This window comes from Phocoena sinus, chromosome 17, assembly GCF_008692025.1.
Source record: "Phocoena sinus isolate mPhoSin1 chromosome 17, mPhoSin1.pri, whole genome shotgun sequence".
Classification (NCBI taxonomy): Eukaryota; Metazoa; Chordata; class Mammalia; order Artiodactyla; family Phocoenidae; genus Phocoena; species Phocoena sinus.
The window spans coordinates 11815001-11836266 of NC_045779.1; the positions used below are offsets into that span (position 1 = coordinate 11815001).

Sequence of the window (21266 nt, forward strand, 5' to 3'; positions counted from 1 at the left end):
TGGGGAAATCTTTGAAATAGGAAGCAACAAAAGGTAATTGGAGAAGACAGCTAAAAATGTGTTGAGTGGGGAAAGGCAGCTATAGATACAGCTATGTCATGATGGAACTTAGTTCCCTGAGGTTCAGGGCCAGCCTTTCCAAACAATAAGGTCTCCTCTGACATTCCAACCCCAGGGAGATAGATTTGGTCTTGAGCTGGGGCAACATGGTCAGAACTGGGTCTTAGGTGATTCACAGACTGGTAGAGAATAGTAGGTAGATCTCACCTGAGTGTTAGATGGTGTGAGAAAGAGAGTTGGGCATTACAATTCTTAGAATTATTCCACTGCCTCAAAACAGGTAGATCTTAGGAGCCTTTGGTAGTTACAACTATAAATCCACGTTGATCCTATCTGCCACTCAGTTGAAAGCTGTTATTGGATTTTGAAGTGGAAATTACAGGTATTGATGCTATTTCTAATATTAGTTATAGCCATACCAGATTAACAGTGACTAAGAGTATAGAGAGATTTGGAATTAAAGGCTCATGTTCTGGTTGAACATTGCATCACTTTTAAGTATAAAATGAGAAATTATAAGGAAGATCTTTAAAGTGAATAGGCAATGTTATATTTAAATGTACTCCAAGCAACTCTCCTTTCACCCTAAATTCCGTACGTGTTTTCCTGCTGTACAGACACCACCAAGGGGGTGAGTCATCGATCAACTACCTCCTTGAGCAATTGTGTAACTTTGGCAGCTGCCTCTGCTAGCCACATTTCCTGAGGATTCCTCAGGGCCAAGAGCATCTGCCAAGAGGAGTCAGAATGCTGCTGATTACCAGGAATTGGATTTGTTACAAATGGAGATGCTCCAGCCCTCTGAATTTGCCAGCTCCATTGTTAGAGGAATGTGATAAATAGTTGAGTGCGTCTGCCCTTGAAAGCTGACAAAGATCCAAGCAGCTTAAAATGACACGTTTCTCCGGATAAGTCTTGGGTAGTGTGCATTGGTCTACAACTGAACCCTAGAAATAAAGAAATATATGTAAAGAGGCATTTTCCAGGGATTTTTTTCTTTCAGGGCAGAAGTAAGAGCTTTTGCATTTGGTTGGCCTGGACATGATCTCTGGAACTGGTAGGGGAAAATGCTGCAATTGTATTCCAGGGCACAGAGTGAGAATTCCAGGAATATTGAGCCATTAAAATTAATGTGCTTAAAGAATCCACTTGAGACTCTCTGATAATGATTGTTGTATTATTAAAGTTTGAGGACTTCTTTCTTCCTTCCTCCCCCCCTCTAATTTGGTAGTGGGTCATTTAAGGGAACAAACTCTAAACTTTCAGTTATTAAAGGAGCATAAAATTTTTAACTGGAGCTTAAAAATACTTAGGGAAGGAAACTGCACAAGTAGTATGTATATTTTTTTTATAACAAGAATAAACAAAGAATCACCTATAATCCCAGCTATAATCACAGTTTAGCATGGTTATAAACTTTCATTTTTCTCTTTATTTCTACTTATTGTTATGCTTTATTTTCCCTATATAAAGACATATATACAATTGTCTGTGTGTGTATGTGCATATATGCATGTGTATACGTGTTATGTGTGTGTATGTGTCAAGGTCACCAAAGATTTCTGTAACACTAAACCCAGTGATCACTTCTTAGTTGTCATTGTACATGACCTGTCAATAGTACTTGACACAGGTGACCACCCTCTTCCTTGAAATACTTTGTTCACTTGGATCCCCTCACCCCATATTCTCCGGATTTTTCCTTCTGCATCATTGGTCTTTCTTTCTTCATCTCCTCTGTAGTTCTTCCTTCCCAAAGCTCAGCCCTTGGACTTACGTTGGATCTAACTCACTTGGGAATCTTTTCCAGTTCCATGGCTCTAAATACCATCTACCTGCTGAGAACTCCCAAATGTACATCTCCCAGAGTAACTCTCATTTGAACTCAGGCTCATATATTTCTCTACCTCTGTCACACTTGTAAGTCTCATATGCATCTCACAGGTGTTCAAAATAGAACTGTGAATCCTAGCAAATCATTTCCTACTACCAAAAAAAAAAATCTCTTGCCAACTCTTTAAATAGTAACTCCAAAATTCCAGTTGCTCAAGCCAAAACTTCGGTGCCACCCCTCATTCCTCTTTTTCTTTTACATCCCACAACCAATCCATCAGCTAGCCCTCAAAGTGTACCAGAATCCAGCCACTTCCAACTAATCATCCACTACCACACTGGTCCAAATCACCATGAACTTCCCCTAAAAGAGTCTCCTGCTTTTGCCTTTGTCCTCTCCAAGACTGAGTGATCCTTCTAAACTAAAATCAGATCATACCACTTTTCTTCTCAAAACACTCCAGGAGCTTCCCACATCACCTAGACCAAAAGCCGAAGTCCTTGCAATGTCTTACTTTTCTAATTCAAAAATATGTAGGAGGCAGCATAATGCTCAGGGTCAGATTGCCTGTGTTCAAAGCCTGGTTCTAATTATTAGCTGTATGATGTTGGACAAATTATTTAACCTCTCAGTGGCTAAATTTCCTAACTGTAAAATGGGATTATTATAATACCAGTCTCATAGAGCTGCAGTGAAGATTAATGAATTAATATTTATAACAGGCTTACAATAGTCCTGGCATGTAGTAAACATTATAAAAGTTTTTGTTTGTTTGTTTTTGCGGTACGCAGGCCTCTCACTGTGTGGCCGCTCCCGTTGCGGAGCACAGACGCAGGACGCGCAGGCTCAGCGGCCATGGCTCACGGGCCCAGCCGCTCCGCGGCATGCGGGATCTTCCCGGACCGGGGCACGAACCCATGTCCCCTGCATCGGCAGGCGGACTCTCAACCACTGCGCCACCAGGGAAGCCCCATTTTACATTTTTAATACTTGATTATAACTGAAGAATAAAGAACACTCACAAATCACCCCTCTGCCCCCAATACGCACACAATGCAACACAACACACACTCATAGCCTTATGGAATTGCTTTATGACCCACAGAGGAGAGAGGGCCTTGTACTCACAAGTAAATTTCTACAGATTATTTGAAATGGGAAGACCTATTTGAAAAGAGGTCAAATACACATTTGAATACAAGGTAAGTCACGGTATTTGTCCATAAAAACAAAAGGGAGTTAGGATTTGTAAAAAAAATTGTGAAAGGGTCATAATATTTATTCAAGGGTGTATAAATCAGAGATTTTTTTTTTTGACAGTTGAGTTTTAACTTTTAGAATATGTGGTGTGAAGTTTTGTTAATTCTGGAAACGTCTTCCAGTTCTAGATGAAATTGTGGTATAAACTGGTCCTGTTGCTGGAACTCTTAAAGGCCTCTGCATGTTGAGGTGGGCTACTGATGAGCTTCCAGGTAAAAATAAACTTCACATATTTGCCAATAGAAAAATGTCTAAGACTCAACAGCTATGCAGCTACTGAGAATTCCTTTGAGGATGTGAGGGGAGAAACAATACTATGCTGCCTGCACATTAGAAACACGAGGCAACACTTAATGGAAACTTGCTTAGTTGAATCAACATTATTATGAAACGTAACATTTCATGGTATTTACACGTATAAAAGATGTACAAATGAATAATGCCCTTCTAAAATGTCGTTGTAATACCTGTCAAGTAACACTTTTCCTCACTTTTTTTTTTTAAATTTTAAAAGAAAATTGGCCTTGAAACACCATCCAGACAAGAATCCAGATGATCCAGGTGCTGCTGAGAGGTTTAAAGAAATCAACAACGCCCACACAATACTAACTGACACGTCAAAAAGAAACATATACGACAAGTACGGATCACTGGGACTCTATGTGGCCGAGCAATTTGGAGATGAAAATGTTAATACCTACTTCATGCTGTCAAGCTGGTGGGCAAAGGTGAATTGGATTCTTTGTTTCTCTTGAAAACAATTTCTTAGAAGATCATGATATTAGTCACTCTTTTAGACTCCATCTCAAAGAAAGTCTAACCTTGCTATATTACTAAACTCTTACAGATAAAAGGAGCTGTTATTTAAGGATCGTTTTTGCTTTAGCTCACCAAGTAATTATAAAATACAGCATGACTTAAAATACTTCTAGACATTAATTAGATTTGAATTTGAAGCCTCAGGTTAATTCTGACTGCCCTCCCTACCCCCATAATGACAAATTAAGAACTGACTCATTGCTGAAAACCTAAAATAATTTATTAGTGTGACAACTGTCTAAAAATTCTTATGGGACAAATTTAGCCATGTACTTTCCTATCTATAGCATAGGCTACATCAGCAAACACAGTACTGCGGAGAATACATGGTAATTAGGTCATAGGTTCACATGGAGCCTGCTGGGAAGTAGTGGAGAAGGAAATGAGGGGAAAAAGGTAAGAATTAAATAGGGCAGCACACTGAGTTGGCGAGAGAGAGGAAGAGAGAGAGAGAAAAAGGATATCTAGTCAAGAAAAAGGCAAGATTTTTAAGGACTTAGTGCGACCGGAATTGACTTTTGACAGTAAATTTTGTGGGATTTCCTAAGAATCCCTAGTATATGCATGCTTGGTGATAGTTTTATATTTGTTTATGAGTATTACTATCCTTATCTTCTGATAAAAGTATATTTACATATAAATCATACATATAGTCCATCTGCGTCTTTTCTGGACAGTTCACATACATGTAGTAAGTTCACAGTTCACACATTTTGTGAAATCAGATGAACTCACACTCATACGAGTTGTAATTTATAAAGAAACAGCAGATCTCCAGAGGCAGATGTCATGTTCAGTAGTACTCTGATTGCTACTTTCTTCCACTAAAATAAATCTTGCTAAATTGAATAGTTTTATATATGCAGGATGAGAGAGAATGTGTTTTTGTTCATAGGCATGGGGAGAGAGAGTCTGCAGCCTGAAGCCTCATTTGCCTTCTGCAGTCCTCAGAATTCCTTTTCTTGGGGATAACTGGGATTCCCACTGAAACCTCCTTTCTTTATCACTCAAGACCTGGGAGGGAGATAAGTTTCTGCCCAGAGGATGTGGAACTTAGAACGAGAGTGTACATATTGTCAATGTCATTTATGATGACAGTTTGAATGTTTATGTAAAATACAGGCTTCTGTGGGAACCTAACCCCCAGGTATGACACTATTTCCATGGGAAGGTACATCTGGAGTTCTAGATAATTCACACACTAGCACCTGACTGCATATTGGGGCCTACCTGCATAAAAAGGAGAATAGATTTCCTTGCCCAGGAAGTTGACAAAATTGATCAAAATTCATATAGACAAGCAGAAGCTGTTCAGTAGTGTAAGAGATATACATAAAATAATTCCTGATGTGGCTCTTTAAAAATAAGGCTACAAAGAAATCTACCTTCCCCTTCTGCTTGTGCCAAAGCCTAACTGCCCAGTGCCCTTTAGAGTGGCCGCACATAGTGATCATGTATTAATAAGTATGCATTACATGTATGAGTCAGCGTACCAATTTGAAAATATTTTAAAAACAATGGACACCTACTTATGCCTTGTACTGCACTAAGCACTGCAAGGATTAGGCAACAGTGCAAGTAATCTAGTTGGAATAAAGAACAAAACAATACATGCATCAAAGGAAATTTTCAGAGAGGAGAAAAAATATGGGAATGGAATAGTGAAAGCCAAAAAGGTCAAAAGTAGGTAAAAAAAACAGGGTGCTTGTTGGGGCACTGGCTCAGGAACACTGCACAGGAGGGTCTTAGAGGCAGTTGGTGAGGAGGAAGTATTTTTATACTTTTCAGAGTAATTTAAGAAATGTATGACTCTGAAGATGTAGAGAATCCATAGCAAAAAGATTATAGGTATGAGGGTGTATAAAATCACTTTCTATTTCAAATAACATACTTTTAATAAAATCATAAACTTATTTTGCTCAATTAACAAAAATGGGCTTGTTTTCACTTCAAATTGGATTGGGAGAGTTTAGTCTTTTAATCTTTACCTATGGCAAACTTAGTGAGGAAACCTTTTATATGCTCGTGGGGAAATCCTGGTGCTGTTCACTAGGAGGAACAAATCATTTGTTTATCTACTAATCAATTAATACCTTCATTAATTCAGTAGGCATTTCCTGTCTACCACACTCCAGGTACTAAATCCTTAGGTAGAGGAGGGATTGAAAAACAACTAACATATAGTTTAGCCTTGAAGAAGTTCACAGTCTGAGACAGAATTATAAACTCATCACTGTCTTAAAGTGTCAACAAAACAAGACTATGGTGGACATTTGTATGGCATGCAGTTGGGGCACAAAGGAGGGAGTAATTGTTCTGGAGGACATGGGGATCAGGAAAGATGTCACACAGAGGATCTTTGAGATAATCTTAAACACGGAGTGGGTATTTTCTAGATGACTAGGGAATGGGGCAGTGGGTGTCTAGGCAGATGGTTCCATAGGGAGAGCAAAGCTCCGCAAGGATGGCAGGAACAGGGCCATGCTGGTGCAGGGAAGGCACTGGAAGAGGCCAGAGGACCATTAATAAGGAGCTCCAGCCCTTTCTAAGAGGCAGGAGAGTCGCTGCATGGGTTCAAGAGAACATGTCAGAAAGCTCCAGCAGCAATGTGCAGAGTGGGCTAGAGGCAAGAGGGGAAGCAGGTAGGTCAGTTAGGAGGCTACTGAAGTATCCAGAGCAGAGATAAGGGGATCCATTCTAAAGCCCTACCAGTCAGGAGAGAGGCAATGGGGAGAGGGCAGAGATGGTGAGGAGAGAGACTGCAGGACGTGGTGACTGAGAGGAATGTGGTGATGTCAGGACTGGCTATCCCTAGCTCTTCTTGGTGAGAATGATTCAGTGCCCTTGGTTAGCCCATGTGACCTGTAGAGGTTATGTTTGTTGGTTTGTTTGCTCTGCTCTTAATAATGATCACCATGGCTTAAGAATAAAGAAGAAAATGTCATACTTCATTATTTGGCTGCAAGTCACTTGTTCCTGGCTTAACTTGTTAGGTGAAACTTTATGAGGAATTTGTTTCCAAGGAAACTAAAAAGATAGTCCTCCATGGAATAAGGATGAGGGTGAATATGTGGTGTCTGGGATGAACTGTGATGCCTTCAGGTCTCTGGAGGTACATGGGTCCACACTTGATTTCTAGGGTCTCCTACACCCCACGACCCCTCACCCCTGTTTTGCTTTGCCTCTGGTTCCCCTAGACTTTGTTTGTCATCATTGGCCTCTTGACCGGCTGCTATTTCTGCTGTTGTCTGTGCTGCTGTTGCAACTGCTGCTGTGGACGCTGCCGGCCTAAGTCATCGATGCCAGAAGAGGACTTCTATGTGTCCCCAGAGGATCTTGAGGAGCAGATCAAGACTGACATAGAAAAAGGTACAGCAAGATGAGAACAGAGTAGGGGGTGTCTCTTCATAGGCCTGGCCAAGCACCAGGCCCCATGGCGATGGCCATCACTAAAGTGAGAGCGATACAACAACCAAATGGGGGGAATGCCGTAGACTTTTACCTTTGGTACCTCTTTTGGAGAGGATGAAGGGACAGTTACCTTTACCAGCCACAGAGAAAAGCAGAACCTAACACTGTCAGAAAGAAGTCATGAAATGTGCTGATCACAAGGCAAAGCTAGCACAATTCACAGTCGCATTACAAAAGAGTGAACTGTGGGTTCAGGGAAGTTTGGGTGGGAGTGCCCAGGGGTAGGAGAACCAAGGTAGAAATTTCTCCCAGGAGAAGCATTTCAGCCTGTTACTTTAGGATCTCTATTCAGATAGAAGGGAATGGACATCAGGAGAAGTCAACAACCCTTGACTTTCCTTCTTTTTGATTACTTGATAATGAGTTTTGGGTAAAACTGGGGGAGGGTAGTCTTTCTTCCCCAGAAATGCAGCTTCCTTCCAAAATCACACATTCAGAGCTAGCCTCAAACCAGCATCAAGAATACTGTCTGATACAAACGGGACTGTTTGCTTTGTTAAACCACCTGCACATGCCTGTCAATGTGTATGCATGGCCGTGATAGATTACTTGATTCCTCAAGTTCACTAGACCCAGCAATGATAACGAAAAAATGTAAAAGAAAGACAACAATCTCACAGAATTCACATCATCAGGAATACTTCATATTCTCTGGGAAATGCCTTTGTTTAAACAAACTGGAGTCAAACCTGCCATCATCCTTTCTGTCTTGCAGCCATAATCCTACTGTCATTTTCTCCTGCAGAATGCATCATTATTCTGGGTAATAGACTTCATCGCTAAGTCACAAAGAAGGCTGGACAGCCAAATAAACAATTCAGACTGTGACCCGCTGCTGTCACAACTGCGGAAATTAGGCATGGTGCACTTCTGTGTACTGTACTCTGATTCCTTTGATCACAATGAAGCAGAAATTCCAGGACATCAGACAGAGGAGAGACTGTTTAAAGGCTTCCAGATACTTTCAAATTCCCTATCAAATGTGATGCTAAGTAATATCCAGTTATTACCCACCCTGAGTCCAGCTTAAGGAAAGGAGTCTTCAATCATGTGAATTGTACTTAGTCTCAGACCATTTTAGGATTGGGGGATCAGAGAGAACAGAAGGGATTTTCCTGCAAGCTGTGACTCCTTTCCATGGGGACCACTGGGTGGCCAGTCTGGCAAACAGGGGGTTTGTTCTCACCATTTTGTATTACTGCCCCTGGAGCCAAATTGTAGGCCCATCGTGAAATACAATTACAACTTTCTTTTGCTTCATTTGGGATATAAAATGACAAATCTTCTAACAGGGCATACACACCAAAAACAGCAAGCAAGCTGTATTACTCGTAAATGGGTTAAACAGATACACACGCATAAACTCTTCTTCAGGGAAGAGCCAGTGACTTCGGCATAAGTCGCTGAAGAATGATGAGTGCGTTAACCTCATCTGCTCTTCTGAGGGAGATAAACTGTTATTAGATCATGTCAGGGGTCGCTGGGCCCATTGTTCATAGGATCTCCCACAACATCCATCAACCCAGTCCAGTCACTGACAGAGGATAGGAAGGGGCAGTTAGATAGGAGAGTACTGTCATCGGCACCCACTGTGTCAAGCTTATCTTAACTTTTCCTTTATAGTGCGGGAACCAAGTCTAGGTGAACTGAACCTAGATACCTCAAATCCAGTGTTCCATACTTTTCTGAAAAGCCTCAAAGTCTTTCCTTTTTAAATTAGATAAAAGCTCCACCAGGGCATTTCAGCAGACCTTCTTTGCAGAAGATTTCTTTTCTGGAACAGAAATTCATACTCAGTGCCAAATTCCACCCAGATTTCCTTCCTGCAGAGTTGTTGGTGATAAATCTACATGCCGTTCACTGTTCTCAGTTCTGACACCCCAGAGCTACCAATTCCATTGCAGAGGTCAGATTCCAGACTTAGTAAGTCACGAACCCATTTGACTGTGTTACTGTTAGTCTTAACCAAAAGGAAAAGCTCTATCCTATTCCTAAATATTCAAAAGCTCCTATGCAGAGTTAATGAAGGTTTTCAAGGGCCAGAAACTTACACAATTTGGACAGTCCTTTTAGGGAAAAAGAAAATCAAATTACAAATACAAAATTAGATCTGAAAGTGAATACTTATTTATAACGAAAAAAAGAAATTACAAAAAAATTGCAAAGCTTAAAAACTGATAAATGTCTTAAATATCATAAAATTTGAAAAACAGCAACAGCTTAATTAACTGCCTGACACACCTTTATAATACTTTCCCCCTATGCTTTCTGGGCGCGTATTCTTTGATTGCCTCTTCACTTAATAATAATTTCATTAATATCATTTCCTTAGGGAGAATAGAAAAACTACTGTCCTTCCTCTAGCATGTTTCTTCAAAATTTGTTTTTTATTATTGGTAGATTAGAAAAGTTTCAGTTTTACAACTCATTATTGATAATGTTGTCTAACTTTTTAGGGATTGTTATCAGATTTAAGAAAACTCCTATCTAGTTTATTTCATATATCAGATGTAAATTTGGAAGAAATTTTTCCACAGACCAATTCTGACTACACATTTCAAACCTTGTTGCCCCTCCATCACCCAATACTTCCAGGATCAGAGCCCAGTGGACACATTCATAATGTGTGACACCATGTCTGGCATGGATCTTCATGTCCCCTAAGCAATTAAATTGGGATAGTGAGCTATAGGAGTTATCTCTAAAGCCATTGTTATGCCAGTATGGCTAGCAATAATTATACACAGAGTTGCTGCAAGCCACAGAAACACAGTTTCTGTTCAAGAGTAGTGGTACAGGGTGGGATTTGCTAGTAGAGAGGAGAGATTTGCTTGGGTTATTGTGTCTCTTTCAAGTATGTGAAAGAGTGTAATCTAACTTCTACCCTTAAGAAATAAAGGAGGGACGTTCAAAACAGTGGCATCTTCAATATTCCCTGGTAATTTTAGAACTTGTAAACTGATTCCCATCTCTTTCTCAGAATAAAAATATAATCCCAGTGGCATTCTAGGAACACAGGGGAATTTTATTATTCTTATGAATCAATTAGGAGCAAATAGAAGAGAGACAGTGTCTTGGGGGGTTGTCCATACCCCCTTTTTTGTCTTGGAAAATTTGAAGCTTGAAAGATAAAGGTGACAGATACCAGGTTATTTCCCTTCCTTTCAAATGTTCACAAATTAGAAGTTCCACTTTGTGAAATTTTGAGTGTTATATTTAAAACAAGCACATTTAGACCTTATACTCCTCCGTTAGATAAAGGCCACAATGCAGTCAGAATTCTACCAGTCAAGAGGGCTTTACAGAACATCTTGAGATAGAACACCATTCCCTGGGACCCTGTGTGTCTGTGTGTGTGTGTGTGAGAGAGAGAGAGAGAGAGAGAGAGAGAGAGAGAGAGAGAGCCAAAGCAAGAGGAAGGAAGGAAGGAAGGAAGGAAGGAAAAGAAAGAGAAAAATGAAGAAAAAAGAAAAGGAAGGAAGAAGGTATAGAAATGAGCATAAATGGAAACCTGTTATCTCTAAATACCCTGGCAAAGCAAACCAAAAATACAAGAGATAAGCTCAATTTTTTTCCAAGCTGCAAGCAGTGGACTGAAAACTCCGTTAAACTCAAAAATTTTCTTGCAGAGTCATGATTTCCCTACTTTTTTGAAGGAGAGGAAATAGAGTGTTTAAGGGAGAAGATTTTCTAGTGGGTTGACCTTGGATCTAAAACTGTGAGATTCAGGGCACAGGAAAATCTGTTGACTGCTTAACTGTTCTTGCTACTCACCTGGATGAAACCCAAATAAATTCACAGCCACTGAGCTGAAGAGGCCATATGGCTCCTAATTAGACTAGCTCCCAGCCAAGATATTGAGACATTTATTACATTTGCTGTTCAGCATTCATCACACTTTATTGCCCAGGAAAAGGGCACCAAGGAAGAGATTAAATTCACCCTTCCTCTTTTCACCAATCCCACTCAATCTCCTTCCTATCCCCTTCCCCCCAGTCAAAAGGAACTGATTTCTAAACATAATTCATGGAAAATAATTCTTGCAACTAGTCCAAAGCCCTTTGCTGCTTCTTTATATGAAAATAACAAGTAAGCACCATCAAGGCCCTGGGTCGGGACAGCAGGACAAGTGAGTCAGCTCAGAATGCTACCCCAGAAGCTGCTCAAAGTGGACCCAAGTGGACCCAAGGTTTCTTCAGATTTTGCCTGCTAAGGTTCAGTGAGCAAATTTACTAGACAGTCTTTTCACAGAAAACATTTATTGAGCACTTAATATTTGCCTGACACTATGCTAGGGGCTAGAGAAAAGAAAGATGTGGTCCCTGCTGTCTTGGACCTTACAGTATCGCAGAGGAGATGGGAAGACAAGTACTCAACAAATAGTCACACAATGAGCTAGCTAACTTACAGGTATGATAAGTCTGCCAAAGGAGAAGCACAGGGGCTGTGACAGTGAAGACTAGGCGGGCCTGACCCGGATGCAAGTGAGGACAGCTTCCCAGAGGAGGTGACATTTAAAGCTGAAAACGTAAAGAATGAGGAGTTAGGGGTGGGAGATTACGGGGAAGGAGAACCCTAGAAGGGAGGAATCTTGACACCAGCACAGCATCTGGCACAGCACCTCCTAGCATCCTGTGGATAATGGTGAATGGAGCTCTAGATGCCAGGCAAGGCAGGGATACTCACATTAGGCTGTTCTAGTGAACAGTTTGATCAAGGAACTGAATGAAGAGGAAGTTATGCAGAAAGCATATTTGCAAATAACCCCAAACTGGGATATACCCAGTCAAGGGCTCAGACCATCAAAGTGAAATGTGATAGATGGAAAGCAGCTGGAATCCTGGACAGTTGGCTAGATAAGAGCAAGAGCAGTAGGATTTTAACTAGGATGAGGGGAAAGGGAGTTGAGAGAAACCCAGGAGGTTCTGAGGAAGAAAACGCAAAAAGGTAGAGGTGAAATATTATTCAGCCATAAAAAGGAATGAAGTACTGATACATACGACAGGGTGGATGAACCTGGAAACATTATGCTAAGTGAAAGAAGCCATACACAAAAGGACAAACACTGTATGATTCCATTTACATGAAATATCTAGATTAGGTACATTCATAGAGGCAGAAAGCATACTGGTGGTTGCCCGGGCCTGGGGGGAAAAGAGGAACAGGGAACAACTGCCTAATGGATCTCCTTTTGGAGAAATGTTCTGCAGCTAGATAGAGGCAGTGAATCATATATTTAGTTAGTACACTGTGAATGTACTAAATTGTTCACTTTATTTATTTATTTAAATTTAATTTTATTTATTTTTGGCTGTGTTGGGTCTTTGTTGCTGCACGCAGGCTTTCTCTAGTATGGCGAGTGGGGGCTACTCTTTGTTGTGGTGTGTGGGCTTCTTATTGCGGTGGCTTCTCTTGTTGCGGAGCACAAGCTCTACGTGCGCCAGCTTCAGTAGCTGTGGCACGTGGGCTTGGTAGTTGTGGTGCGCAGGCTCAGTAGTTGTGGCGCGCGGGCTTAGTTGCTCTGCGCGGGCTTAGTTGCTCCGTGGCATGTGGGATCTTCCCGGACCAGGGCTCGAACCCGTGTCGCCTGCATTGGCAGGGGGATTCTTAACCACTGCACCACCAGGGAAGTCCCAAATTTTTCACTTTAAATGGTTACTTTTATGTTATGTGAATCTCACTTCAATTAAAAAATATCTGTAGTAGAGGAGAGAGGGGATTTGACTACAGAAAGAAACTAAACACCCTTTCTTCAGAGAAGGAGAAGGTTCTTTGTTTCCTGAAAATTCACCCATGGCAGGGAGTAGAGGATACCACAAAGCATCAGTATTCACAAAGTGTGGGGAAATGGGAAAGTTGATTATCAGTCTTTTATGCAGCTACCTTGAGAGCAGTACACTATTAGTAGCTAAGACAGAAAAGGGCTTTGAAGTCAGTCCCATTTCAAGCCCCGACTCTATTAGTTACCAGTAGAGATTTTGGGGGTAATTCACTTAACTACTTTATCCCTTATTGTTTTCACTTATCAGGAACATACAAATGAACATTATGTGCCATTACCTTTAGGTTCTTTGCTTGCTGTTCCCTATTTAGAGGTAACTGTTACCCTAAATCATCTGTAATCATTTTCCTTTTTTAAATTTCTGTTTTATTGAGATATTTAATTGACATACAGCACTGTATAAGTCTGAAGTGTGCAGCATAATGACTTGCCTTACATATATTGTGAAATGATCACCACAGTAAGTTTAATTAATATCTATCATCTCATATAGACCACAGAAAAAGAAAAAAATGTTCTTTTCCTTGTGATGAGAAGTTTTAGGTTCTACTCTGTTAGCAACTTTCAAATATGCCACAGCGCAGCGTTAACTGTAGTCATCATGTTGTATATTACAACCCCAGTATTTATTTGTCTTAGAACTGGAAGTTTGTACCTTTTAACCACATTTATGCAATTCCTTGTCTCCTCACTCTCTGCCTCTGGTAACCACAAATCTGATCTCTTTTTCTATGAGTTTGGGTTGTTTTTTTTTTTTAGATTCATGTATAAGCGAGATCATACAGTATTTGTCTTTCTCTATTTGACTTACTTCATTTAGCATAATGCACTCAAAATCCACCCATGTTGTCACAAATAGCAGAATTTCCCTCTTTTTTATGGCTGAAAACTAGTCCATTGTATATACACACCACATTTTCTTTATCCACTCATCCATCAATGAACACTTAGGTTGTTTCCACCCACTTCTTGGCTATCATAATGTAATCATTTTCTTACTATTCTTTTTAGTATTACAACTATATATATTTATGTTCCTAATCAAGTTTATTCCTTGGTTTTACATTTCTGAACTTTAAATCAATGAACTCATACTCAACAATTATCCTTCAACTTCTTTTTTTTTCACTCAACATCATATTTCTGAACTTCATTCGTACTGTGATTGTCTTTCATTCATTTTCACTGTTGTATAATATTCTTCTATGAGAATATCCCAGAAAATTTATTTATCCATTCTACTGCTAGTGGGTATTTGGGTATCCAAATCCACTTTTTTGCCATTACAAACAGGGCTATTACAAATATTCTTGTTATGAATGTCTCCTGGTTCACGAGTGCTAGAGTCTTCTAGGTATTGGGTTGGCCAAAAAGTTTGTTCGGCTTTAAGTAAAAATAAAAGACACATTTTTCATTTTCACCAAGAACTTTATTGAACAATGTATTCATTAACTGAATGAACTTTTTGATCAACCCAATATATACACAGGAGTGGAATACCTTAGTCAAAAGGTGTGCATATCTACAAGTTATTAGATAACACCAAGTTGTTCTACAAAGTTGCTGCACTAATTTCCATTAGCTACTGAGAGTTCCTACTGCTTCACATCCTTGCCCTCACTAGACTATAAATGTGTGCCAGTCTGGTGGATGGGAAATGGTATACCTTTGTGATTTTAATTTTTTTCTCCTTGAAGCCTTTCAGAATCTTACTGGTTGTTTGGGTTTCTCTTTCTTTGAAATGCCTATTCAAGTCTTTTGCAGGTTTTTATTATATCATTTGCTTTTTTCTTACTGACTCTTTTTTGGGGCGTGGGTATTGACTCTGTTGATCATGTTTGTTTAAAATGTATCTTCCCAATTTGTGGCCTGGTGTTTCACTCTTTACGGTGTCTTTTGATAAGCCAAAGTTCTTGATTTTAATGTAGTCAAAATGTCAATATTTGCCGTTATGCTTAGTGATTTCTGTGTTTTGATTAAGAAATCTTTCCCTATCCCAAGGATATAAAGGTGTTCTCCTATATGGTCTTCTCAAAGTTTTATAGTTTTGCTACTCATGTTTATGTGTTTCATAACCAGGAATTGATTTCTGCAAGTGGTATGATGTAGGGTTCCAACTTCATTTTTTTCCATATAGAAAACAAACTGTCCCAGCACACTGATTTCTAGTCTTGGTTTTGACATACATTAAGTTTTAATAGATATATGGAACCGTTTCTGGGCTTTCTGTTCTGGTCCGTTGGTCATTTTGTCTATCTATATGCAACACCAGGCCCATTTATAATAATTCATAACACTATTCAGGCAACTCTTCCTAATTTGTCCTTCAGGACACTCTCACATATCCTTGGCCTTTTGCTTTTCTATATAAATTTTAGAATAAGCTTTGTTAAGTCCTGTACCAAAATTTCTTTAAGCAAAATATTTGGGATCTTGATTAGAATTGCAGTGACTGTAGATAAGTTAGGAAGAACTGACATCTTCAAAGAATGTGAGTCCTCTAATATGTGACATGGTATACCTCTCCATTTATTTAGGTTTTCTTCGTTGCCTTTCAATAAAGATATCTCTTTTATACCTTTGGTTGCATTTATTCATAATACTTTATCCACTTTGATACAATTATAAATAAATTATCATAGATTAGTAGTTGACTTGTTTCTTAGTATATAGGAATGTACTTTTTTTAACATTGATTTAGAATCCAAGAAACTAGCTAAACTCTCTATTTCTAATTATTTATCTGTAAATTCTTTAGGTTTTCTACATACCTATCTATAACATTTGTGAATAGTGATAGTTTTGATTCTTCCTTCCCTTCCCTTATCATTTTTTTAGCCTTTTCCTTGCCTTTCTGTGTTTGTTGAGACTGCCAGTAAAATGTTGAAGAGAAGATGCTTTCAAGATTGCATAATGATTGTGAAGTTTGCTGTAGGCTTTTGATCAGGTTAAGAAAGTTGTCTTCTATTACTATTTTGTTAGAATACTTTTTTCTTCAGCAATTGAGATGGTAATGATTTTTCTCCTTTAAATTGTTCATGTGAAGAACTATATGAATTGTTGCCCAACGTTAAAACAATCTTGAATTCCTGAGATAAACCCAAAGCAGTCATAATGCATTAACTATTTTATTTTTTTATGAAATGTGTTTGCTAATATTTTGTTTTAGATGTTTGCATCTATGTTAATGGGTGAGACTGGCCTATCATTTTCCCATCTCAAACTTTCCTTATGGGTTCTATACCAAGATTATGCCTCATAAAATAAATTAGCAGTGTTCCTCTTTAACTCTTGAAAAGTTTGTGTATTACTGGATTTATTTCTTTCTACAGGACTGTGTAGACCTTTCTGGGCTAATGTGTTTTTATACAAATTTTAAATTATGGATTCAATATATTTTATAGGCCATTTAGGTTTCCCTTCTTCTTTATTAAAACAATTAGTTCTTCAAAATTTCCTCTTGTTACCTTTTACACATCTATAGTATCTGCATTTTTGTCCCATTTTTCATTCCTTATATTGGTTATTTCTGCTTTCCTTTTTTAGCCAGTATCACCAGATATTTGAAATTTTTATTCTTCTCAAATAAATGTTGTCAGTTTTATTGATTCTCCTGTATATTCTCTCTACTTAATTTCTACTTTTTATTATTTCTCTTAATTTATTGTTGTTAATTTTCTAACTTAATTTTTATACTTCTTAATTTTCAGTCCATCTTCTTTTCTGATATTAAGCTATTATGGCTATAAATTTTTCTGTAAGTACCAGTTTGGCTTTACATACACACACGTACATATATGTTCTTATAATCTAAGCTTGAAACATTTTATTTCCATTATGATTTTTTTCTTTAATCTATAAGTTAGGTCTATATGTGTCTTAATTTGTAAACCTGTGGGGTCTTTTCTTGTTCTTTATCATTGTTTGTGTCTAACTGAACTGCAGTATTATCAGAAAATGTGGACAGCATGACACAATATTTTGAAATGTCTTGAGGCTTGCTTATAGCCTAGAACTTAATTGATTTTACATATGTTCCACATTGCTTCAAAACAGTACATTTTGCATTTGTTAGGTTCACTGTTCCATGTATGACTACTCAATAAAGCTAATTTGTTGTATGTATTAGTTTGCTAGGGCTGCTGTAACAAAGTACCACAGACTGGGTGATTTGAAAAACAAATTTATTCTCTGGCAATTCTGGAGGTTAGAAACCTAAGATCAAGGTGTCTCAGGACTGGTTTCCTTAAGGCCGCTCTTCTTGGCATGTAGATGGTCATTTTCATCTTGTGTCTTCACAAGGCCTTCCCTCTATGTATGACTGTGTCCTAAGTACACAAGTCATACTGGACTAAGGCCCACTCTGAGGACCTCATTTTAACATAATTACTTCTTTAAAGACCCCCTCTCCAAATATGGTCACATTCTGACAGACTGGGGATTAGAACTTCAACATATGAATGGGGTGGGGGGCAGGGACACGATTCAGTTCACAACATTACACTTTTCAAATCCTTTATAACCTTAAAGATTTTTTTGCTTGCTTTATCCGTCAGTTACTGAGAGAAGCATTCAATTCTTCCACTGTGCTGATGGATTTTTCTATTTCTCTATAAAGTTCTGTCAATTTTTGCTTCCTATATTTTGAAGCTATGTTATTAGCATATATAAGTTTAGAATTTTTATGGCTACTTGGTTAATTGAATATTTTATTATTATGTAGTTACCCTCTAGCTCTAGCAATGCTTTTTGTCTCATACTTTGTTTTTAAAATACAGTTATATTAGCTTTCTTTTCCTTAGTGTTTGTGTAGTAAATATGTTTCCATCCTTTTATTCTCTATGTTTTTTTGTCCTTATGTTTTTTGATGTGTCCTTTGTAAACAGCATATTGCTGGGGGGATTTATTCAGTCTGGCCATGTTTTTTCTTTTAAATAGAGTCCATTTGTATTTTTTATAACTAATGATATATGTTTTTTTCTATGAACTTACTCTTTGTGAGAGACAGTATAGCACAGCCTTTAAGAAAACAGATTCTGAGAAATACTGCCCAGGTTTTAATACTAGCTCTATTCCTTACTACCTGTGTAATGCAGGCTAGTTACTTAAAACATTCTGTCCCTCAGCTTATCTGTAAAATAGCTATCATAATTACCCTACCTTGTAGTGCTATTATTGAGTTAAGATACATAAAGCACTAAGAACAGTGCTAGACACATAAAAAGTACTATATATGTGCTTTCTGTTAATATTTTATTATTATAATTATCACTTTAAGTTGGCATATTTTTTCTGTTTCTATTTTCTTTCCTTTTTTTCCTTCTTCTGTACTGATAGAATTTTTTTTTCACATTCCATTTCTTTCTCTCCTCCAGTTTGGAAATTATATTCTCTGTTCTATTTTTTTAGGGCTGCCTTAAAAAGTTATCAAGCATACTTAAGTTACCAAAGTTGAAAGTTAATTCTTATCTTTACCCTCTCCTGAACAATACAAGAACTTTATAACTCTTTAATTCTGATCATCTCCTTTCTGATTTACATACCATTGTCATAATTTTATCTCAATTTTAAATCTCATAAATTATTATTGCTTTATATAATAAATAATTGTTTAGTTTTACTTATATATATACTAATCATTTCTATATATAGCACAAATTTTTCCATGTGATAACACTTCTTTCTGTCTGAATTAGAACTTTTAAATTAGGTCTGCTGGTGGCACAACTTCTGTTTTTATTGTCTGAAAATACCTGTAAATCATGCTTAAAAAAATAAATGTAGCAATAAGAGGGTTTATCAACAAATTTAGGTTGATATCTTCTTATAGTATATTGTAAACATAATTTCATAGTTTTCTGGCTTCCATATCTGCTATTGGAAAGTGAGATTGCTTTAAGAACCGTTATCCTTAGTGTTCTTCAATATCACTAAGATGTTTAAATACGAATTTCTCTTTAATTTATCCTAGTTGGTTCTTCAATCTGTGGATTGGTGTCTTTTATCAACTCCAGGAAATTCTCAGCCATTAAATCATCAAATATTACCTCTACTCTTCTTTTCGTTTCATTTCTTTATGAAAGTCTTATTAAATATAAGTCAGGATATCACTCTATTCTTCATGTCCTTTAGCCTCTTTCCTATTTTATATCTTTGTTTCCCTGTGTCACATTCTGATTAATCTCTTCAAATCTGTCTTCTATTCCATTAATTCTCTCTTTAGCTGTTAAACCCCATTCATCAAGTTTTAAAAATTTCAGATGTGTTAATGTCTAAAAGAGATTTTTTATTATTATTAATTTCAAAATCCATTTGATCACTTGAAAAACAAATCTAATTCTTTCTTATTCTGTGTCTGGTAAGTGCAGGATTTGAAGTCTTTCTGGGTCTGACTGGCTTTCTGTTGTTTCTACTGGCTCTCACTCAGTGTGCATTGTTCCTATGTGTAATGTTCCCCCTCCCCCCACCTCTCTCCCTCTCTCTCTATTTCTCCCTATCTCTCCCATCTCTCTGTTTTTTACTATGAGTTTATGTTTCTTGCAATTTGTGGGGGATTCTTTGAGGGCTGGGTTGAAGGTTGGGGCCATTCACTTCTGCTCTGTGCTTTTGCACAGGGCCATTTTAAACTAAATTATTAGCCTGAGGTTTCTTGGAACACATAGGTATTGTAAATTTGACCTGCCACATTGTGTGCTCATTAGCTTGCTAACAGACATTTTTAAGGGAGCTCTTCACTTCCTCATCAAAACTCAAGACTAGCAAATTTCCTTGCAGATTTAAGGCTATGGTGATTTAGATAGCACATAACCATTTGGGATACTAGCTTTATGTGGAGAGCTTCCTATTAGACTCTTCACCCAAGCAAACTCTGGGTCTTGGCCTCTCTCCCAACCAGAGCCATGTATGCAATTGTCCACTGCACGATTCTAGAGGTATCTTTCATATAGATACACACTGCAGTCTATATGACATGGGTGGCAGCCCTGTCCTCATCCCCACAAAATGGTGAAAACTAAAGCTCAAGTTTATCAGCTTTAGAAACTGCCTCAAAGTGAAACCTGGGCTTAGTACTTTGGTTTTATAATTCTGTAACTAATAGAACTTAAATGAAGAATGAAGACAGTGAGTGTATCCTCCCTTTCGAAGTCCTTTAAAGGGTAGGATCCTTAGTATCTCAGGAATTGAAATGATTTGCTAATCATCATTTCAACAAAAATATCTACCACTTGCCCCATTAAATGAAATGTAACATAAGAGGGTGTTTACTGGTTTTCTTTGTTAATTTTTAGATATGGACTTTCCAGTCGTCCTCCAGCCTACAAACGCAAATGAGAAAACACAGCTGATCAGAGAAGGACCTCGAAGTTATTGTACAGACTCTTAATATTGAGCCCATTGAGGGTCCACAGTACCTCCTCTTGGTTCAGTCATGTCTCCAGGTGGTCTTGATGGGGGATGGTAGGGGACATGAAATGCTGTGAACTTTTCCACATTTGTATTTTACTTTTAGGTTAAGGAAAGATGATTGCTACATAATCCTCTCAGTATGCAGATTCACTCTTTGAGTAGAACTCCTAATGGAAACACACATTCCATCTGAATGAATAAAGGCCTGAAGAGTTGTTTTATGCTCCTTGTATGAGGTAAGACAGTGGCATTGAACAGGCTTATGAGCCTGCCCTTTATGTGAGCCAGACCTCGTTCCTTATAGACTAAAGTAGTATTTCAAAACCGAAGCCACTTTTCATCTATTTAACTAAATGTAGTATTCATATCTGCCTTTAAATATCAAGAGCAAAACATACATGAGAATTTAGGAGGAACATTTTGTGGGTGTGGAGATTTTTCCTGTCATATTCAATATGGCTACAGAAATATTTCAAAGGCAAGAAGAAATTATTAGGTAAAGACAAATCGTATTATTTTAAAGTATATTTTTGAAAGATTACAAATTGTCACTTACTGAAAACTGACAAAATCATGAAGGAAGAAGTTTTGTGTGTACTTGTAGATTGGCATAAAAACAAACAAAAAAAAAAA

General features: G+C 38.0%; 1 protein-coding gene across 2 annotated transcripts in view; it reads left to right on the forward strand.

The window, feature by feature from the left end:
• The window catches only part of DNAJC5B (DnaJ heat shock protein family (Hsp40) member C5 beta), an 82060-nt gene extending 61211 nt beyond the window's left edge, over positions 1–20849 (forward strand). Inside the window, exons 4-6 of one of the 2 annotated variants that reach the window (XM_032610043.1) lie at positions 3669–3882; positions 7171–7342; positions 20516–20849. In XM_032610043.1, the coding sequence (XP_032465934.1) occupies positions 3669–3882; positions 7171–7342; positions 20516–20610 (481 nt within the window). In that variant the 3' untranslated portion in view covers positions 20611–20849. The remainder of the gene's footprint in view (positions 1–3668; positions 3883–7170; positions 7343–20515) is intronic. The other variant, XM_032610042.1, reaches the window with a different exon arrangement.
• Positions 20850–21266: the final 417 nt, after the last annotated feature.